The sequence below is a fragment of the Terrapene carolina genome, unplaced genomic scaffold (assembly GCF_002925995.2).
Source record: "Terrapene carolina triunguis isolate 2854851 unplaced genomic scaffold, T_m_triunguis-2.0 Scaffold579, whole genome shotgun sequence".
In the NCBI taxonomy this organism is placed as follows: Eukaryota; Metazoa; Chordata; order Testudines; family Emydidae; genus Terrapene; species Terrapene triunguis.
The window spans coordinates 4,572-11,356 of record NW_020664930.1 but is presented as its reverse complement, the minus strand read 5'-3'; the positions used below and the strand labels follow the sequence as shown (position 1 = coordinate 11,356).

At 45.1% G+C, this 6,785-nt stretch overlaps 1 protein-coding gene across 1 annotated transcript in view; it reads left to right on the top strand.

Moving 5' to 3' along the window:
- Window positions 1-15: 15 nt before the first annotated feature.
- LOC113407963 (cytoplasmic dynein 1 heavy chain 1-like) overlaps window positions 16-6,785 on the top strand; it is a gene marked incomplete at its 3' end in the record, with an annotated part of 10,958 nt that continues 4,188 nt past the window's right edge. Inside the window, exons 1-5 of the mRNA XM_029913304.1 lie at window positions 16-32; window positions 1,774-1,887; window positions 5,450-5,560; window positions 5,642-5,851; window positions 6,428-6,574. Coding sequence (XP_029769164.1) covers window positions 1,849-1,887; window positions 5,450-5,560; window positions 5,642-5,851; window positions 6,428-6,574 — 507 coding nt within the window. The remainder of the gene's footprint in view (window positions 33-1,773; window positions 1,888-5,449; window positions 5,561-5,641; window positions 5,852-6,427; window positions 6,575-6,785) is intronic.

Sequence of the window (6,785 nt, the reverse complement as noted above, 5' to 3'; positions counted from 1 at the left end):
GACTACTCAGTGGCAGTGAAGAACGTGTGCAGGTACAAACTGTTTTTAAAAAATCCATGAATTTGGTGCTTGTAAATGGTTCTGGACAGATGACTTCTTGTAGGCAGAAGTCCTTCAATTCATTCATAGAGAAGGCATAGCAGTCAATGGTTCTCCCTTCATGCTGCCCTATCACTGTGCCCTATCCTTAACTGGGATGGTCCAGCCCTAGGGGTGAGTTACTCAGTCTCAATACCCATTCAGCCCTTGGGTTTTCCACTGAGACAGCAACCACAGACACTTGAGGGCAGCTTTATAAGATGTAGAAATCTGGCCATTAAACTAACTAGAGATGAGACTAAGGGCTTGGCTACACTTACGCGGTAGTTCGGCGGCTGGCAATCGAACTTCCGGGTTCGATTTATCGCGTCTTGTCTGGACGCAATAAATCGAACCCAGAAGTGCTCGCCGTCGACTCCGGTAATTCTGCTCGGCGAGAGCAGTACGCGGAGTCGACGGGGGAGCCTGCCTGCCGTGTCTGGACCGTGGTAAGTTCGAACTAAGGTACGTCGACTTCAGCTATGTTATTCATGTAGCTGAAGTTGCATACCTTAGTTCGAATTGGGGGGTTAGTGTAGACCAGGCCTAAGGGCTTGTCTGCATGACAAGTAGCTTCTAAGTCAGTGGTTCTCAAACTTCAGCGATGCGAGGACCCCATTTTGATTGGGGAGGGGGCAGAAATTCAAGGACCCCACCGCTCAGCCACAGGCCCTGCCCCCCCACTCCACCCCTGCCCCCTCCATTCCCCCACCCTCTGTCACTCACTCTCCCCCACCCTCACTCACTTTCACCAGGCTGGGGCAGAGGGTTGGGGGGCAGGAGGGGCTGCGGGTTCTGGGAGGGAGTTTGGGTGCAGGAGGGGGTACGGGATGCGGGCTCTGGGAGGGAGTGCAGGTTCTGTAGCTGGGGCAGGAGGTTGGGGTGCAGGTTCCGGCTGGGTGGTGCGTACCTCAGGCAGCTCCCGAAAGCGACCAGTATATCTCTCTGGCAGTGGTTCCTAGGCGGAAGGGTCAGGGGGTCTCTCTGCGCTGCCCCTGCCCGCAGCTCCTATTGGCTGGAGTTCCCGGCCAATGGGAGCTGCAGACTCGGCGCTCAGGGCCGGGGCAACACGTGGAGACCCCTTGCTCCTCTTCTACTCCCCCCGGGGCCACAGGGAGCGGAGTGGAGCCAGGGGAGTCAGGGAGTCTGCCTTAGCCCCGCTGTGCCGCCGGACTTTTAGTGCCTAAAATCTCCCCAATTTGCCTCCAGGAGATAGCGCTGTTCCCCAGTGTGCAGGTGCTGGGAGGGATGGGGAGAAGTTAAGTTGATCAGAGGGGCCCGTGGACCCTCTGGAGTACCCTCAGGGTCCCCCAGGGTCCACGGGCCCCAGTTTGAGATATGCTGTTCTAAGCCACAGTCCAGGACTTCAACTGCACTGTAGCAGCGTCCACATGAGACGTTACTGCAAGGCAAGTTTGATATACTGTAGGCGTTCACTCTTGCATGCTGGGCAGTAACTTTCCATTTAGACAAGCCTTAATTTAAGCTACTGAGCAGTCAACATATGAGAACTCCTTTTGGGCCACCAGAGATGCGCTAGGCAAGCTAGGGTCAAGTCTCTGTCCAATTACCAGTACCCTGACCAAGTTCCTATCCCAATGATTTGTTTAACAAGTTCTGTCTAACTCAATGATAATAAATATCTGTCCTTTCTGTATAACTGACCAAAGTTTGATGTATCCCTTTGTACTGTAGGTAGCTTTAGAAGAGTTACAAGACCTCCAAGGAGTTTGGTCTGAGCTTTCCAAGGTCTGGGACCAGATTGATCAGATGAAGGAGCAGCCATGGGTTTCAGTACAACCTCGCAAGGTACCTTTTTTATTCCGTATATAGAAATCATAACTATAGCTATATTATTCGACTCTTGGCCTTCGTGGTAAAAATACATTTAAATGTTCTAACAACTTGAAAATGAGCCAGAATATATGGCATGGTGCTTATGTATCTGGGTCTTTTTGGCATATGAAAAATAGAATTCATAACTGAGAATGCAGCCTCTATCTTAATCTAACTTGCAGCACTAATAACTTTTCCTCTTAACTGAAGCTTCAACAGGGTAAGGCTTACAAAACAAAACCTGAAAAATTATCAGGATTGCAGAAACTGCACAACCTTAAATATATTTAATTATAGGCTACATCTGCAGAGGACAAGAACTGATGCTATATCTGTTTCTTGAAATTAAGTTGATCTAAATTAGCACTTTTCTCAAACACTTGTCCAGCTTCACTGATGAAAAGCTATTGTCCAAGCTGATGCTTCTTGGATACATAAACCTGAAACGAGGCTGTGACGGGTTGGTTCACAGAAATCCCCTGGGGGCGGCCATCTGATGTGCCAAGACTTCTGCCCCTGCTTTCCCTGCCAGCTCGGGACCACAGCACCCTGTCTTGTTGAGCCAGACACGCCCGTCTGCTCCAACACAGACCCAGGGTCTGAACCACGTGCCCCAAAGCTGCAGACTTAATTGAAAGCAACTTAAGAAGTGTTCCTGTCTTTAACACTCAGATGCCCAACTCCCAATGGGGTCCAAACCCCAAATAAATCCGTTTTACCCTGTATAAAGCTTATACAGGGTAAACTCATCAATTTTTTGCCCTCTATAACACTGATAGAGAGGTATGCACAGCTGTTTGCCCCCTCCCCCCAGGTATTAATGCATACTCTGGGTTAATAAGTAAAAAGTGATTTTATTAAATACAGAAAGTAGAATTTAAGTGGTTCCAAGTAGTAACAGACAGAACAAAGTGAATTACCAAGCAAAATAAAACAAAACATACAAGTCTAAGTAATAAAACTAAATACAGATAAAATCTCACCCTCAGAGATGTTTCAATAAGTTTCTTTCACAGACTGGATGCCTTCCTAGTCTGGGCAAAATCCTTTCCCCTGGTACAGCCCTTGTTCCAGCTCAGGTGGTAGTTAGGGGATTTCTCATGATGGCCGTCTAATTTGTTCTGTTCCATCCACTTGTATAGCTTTTGCATAAGGCGGGAATCCTTTGTCCCTCTGGGTTCCCACCCCTCCTTTTCAATGGAAATGCACCAGGTTAAAGATGGATTCCAGTTCAGGTGACATGATCACATGTCACTGTAAGACGTCATTAGCCACTTGCCAGCACACATGTATACAGGAAGACTTACAAGTAAAACAGAGCCATCTACGGTCAATTGTCCTGGTTAATGGGAGCATTAAGATTCCAAACCACCATTAATGGCCCACACTTTGCATAACTACAATAGGACCTCAGAGTTATATTTCATATTTCTAGTTTCAGATACAAGTGATACATTTATACAAATACATTTACACACTCAGGAGATTACAAGTTTTGTAATGACAATTTACAAGAGACCTTTTGCATGAAGCATATTTTAGTTACATTATATTCACACTCATCAGCATACTTTCATAAAATCTTACAGAGTGCAACGTCACACCCTCCTCCTGAACTTACTGCCAGAGACTTGGACACTGACCATGGCGGAGGCAGTATACCTAAAATTTGTTTTTGGGCTCCCCTCTGGGGCAGACACTCCTGTGTCCCCTGAAAGGGAAAGAGACCCTGATCCAGCTGTGGGCTCACAGCTACCAGCTATGACAGATCTTTCACTGGCCAGAAAAATCCTCCCCCCCTTTCACTCAGGTTGCGCTTGCTTCCAGCTAGAGAGTCCTTTGGGGTCTGTTCCCACTGCAGCAGTCACCAGGACCCCAACTTCCAGCTCCAGGATACATGTCTCTGTGCACCTCTTCCACTCCATTACAGCCAGTTCGTGCTTCTGGGTCTCAATATGCTTTGTCTTTTAAGTCCAGGGTTTGCTGGTGGGCAGCCTTTTCTTTTTCCAGGGCAGCCTTGCACATCAGTTTCCATATGTCTGGGCAAATTGCACATCAGTTTCCATATGTCTTCCCTTGAGACAGTCACTCGATGAGCTGGGATACCACAGAGAACCCCCTCCTGCCAGAACAGGCACCCCTCCACTCCTGTCTTGCTAAGTTAGGCACTCTAGTCCGCTTCAGCACAGACACCGAGGTTGGGCCACACCCATCTGCAGTTCACTGAAACTGAGATGCACTCAGCTCAAGGGCTTCTTAGTTAACAGAGACTTTCCCAGCGCCCAGTGTTTAGCCTTTCTGGGCAATTTGCAACTTGTGTAGTTCTAGCTTCTTCTGATCTTCACTCTTACTTATTTTGCTTCCTTTTCTGTCCCTGTTTCCCTTACCCGAAATAAGCAAACAGAAAATAACAAACCAGTAACTACTTTGTCTGTTCTCCAGCCACCACACTTAAAACTCATTTAAAATCACTACCAGTATCTCAAAGCAATCAGCTGTGCACAGATCCTGCCGACTACGCCACTGTGACGGGTTGGATCACAGAAACCCCCTTGGGGTGGCCAACTGATGTGCCAAGACTACTTCTGCCCCTGCTTTCCCTGCCAGCTTGGGACTCCAGCACCCTGTCTGTGTTGGAGCAGACTGCCGTGTCTGGCTCAACAAGATAGGGTGCTGGAGTCCCAAGCTAGCAGGGGCAGAAGTAGTCTTGGCACATCAGTTGGCCGCCCCAAGGGGGTTTCTGTGATCCAACCCGTCACAAAGGCTTCTACCTCTTATCTGTAAGGAAGAATGTCACAATTTCGTGACCACTGTGATCTAGTTGTAAAATTACTTCATGCTGTGCTACTCCAATGATCAAGGGATAGAGAAAACTAGTATTGTACCAACAGTCACAAATTAAGCTTAAAGCAGTATTGTTGACTCCATATAATGTGCTGAGGTGGAATATATCAACAAAAGCCTGGAGAATCTGTTGGAATGATGAGGTTTTGAGGGGCAATTGAATGTTTTCATACTTCTAGTATTTGGTTTGCCTGCCTTGTATACAGATATATTTATTGTTGGCAAAATTAAATATATGCAGCATAGGAAAGCATGATCAATATTATCTAAGGCTACGTCTACGCTACCCACCTGAATCGGCGGGTAGAAATCGATCTCTCGGGGATCGACAATCAATCCCCGAATCGACGCTTGTAAGAGGTAGGAGTAAGCGCCGTCGACGGGGGAGCCGTGGAGGTCGATTTGCCGCCGTCCTCACAGCGGGGTAAGTCGGCTCCATTACGTCGAATTCAGCTACGCTATTCGCGTAGCTGAATTTGCGTATCTTAAATCAACCCCCCCCCCCCGTAGTGAGGACGTAGCCTAAGGGTGATTCTCCCATTCTTAAAGAACAGTTGAATAAAATTGTTAAGATGACAAACTGTAAGTAAAACTGATAACTGTTGTAATATCCAGTTTACTAGAGTGATTGTGTTTATGATAATGTCGTTGGAAGATGAATTCTTTCTTGGCTTCTGTATTTTATTGACAGCTTCGACAAAATTTGGATGGCTTACTGAACCAGTTGAAAAACTTCCCTGCTCGTTTGCGGCAGTATGCCTCCTATGAATACGTTCTGAGGCTTCTGAAGGGTTACATGAAGGTAAGCTGTACTTACCCTTGATAACTAATTAAAAAAATTAAGTGCATCCATTAACTTAATATGTGCTGTCTCGCATTCTAGATAAACATGTTGGTGATTGAACTGAAATCTGAGGCTCTTAAAGATCGTCACTGGAAGCAGCTGATGAAGAAACTTCATGTGAACTGGGCTGTCTCTGAACTAACCCTGGGACAGATCTGGGATGTTGACTTGCAGAAGAATGAAACAATTGTCAAAGATGTACTTCTTGTGGCTCAGGGAGAGATGGCTTTGGAGGCGTTCTTGAAACAGGCTAGTATCTATCATTACATACACTAGACCTGTTGTGCAGGAGAGGTTTTAGAGGTGTAAATTAATTTGCTGACAGCTATGTAACAAGTTGGATTTTGGATACCCAGGATGGTGAAAGTGAAATGCTTTAGATCTTCACCATACACTTTTAGTTCTAAATAACTGAGTAAATTAAACACAAAAACTGACACAACATAAAACCCCTAAACCTATAGGGTTTCGTTAAAAGCTTTGCAAGTTTACTGAAGGTACTGTAACTTAAACTTAAAGATAAGTCAAGTAAAATACATAGCTAGTATGTTACTATTATAAAACTTCTAAGTAGAAGACTGGAAACTGCCTTCTCTAATTTCATTTTATGAGTTCCAATAACTTTCACTCTGACCCACAAGACATAATTATGAAATCTTCCACCATATGATTCACAGCAATCCATGACCTGCAGATTCATGTGCTCTGTAAAAAGATAAGAATCCAGCTCATGTAACTACATTTCTATACTATAGAATGAAGTAAATGTAATTGAATTAAAATTACTAACAGGAGCTCATAATCTGACTTCTTTTTTTCTTAAAGATAAGAGAAGTGTGGAACACTTACGAACTGGATTTGGTTAACTATCACTACAAATGTCATTTGATTCGTGGTTGGGATGATCTCTTCAACAAGGTCAAGGAGCACATTAACAGTGTGTCTGCCATGAAGTTATCACCATACTTCAAGGTATAATGTAAAATTACTTTATTTTTCTTTTCAATTAGCTTTGGCTCCCTCCTTGTTTTAGTATTCTTTTCCTACTGTGCATTTGTTCAGCTGGCACCTTGTGTGCCAAGTTTGGCAAATAACTAGGTGTATAAGTGTGATTATAGCTTTTTATAGCTTTAACCAAACTTGCAATATTATTTCCAATTCAGTTCTTAAACTAGCTTGATTA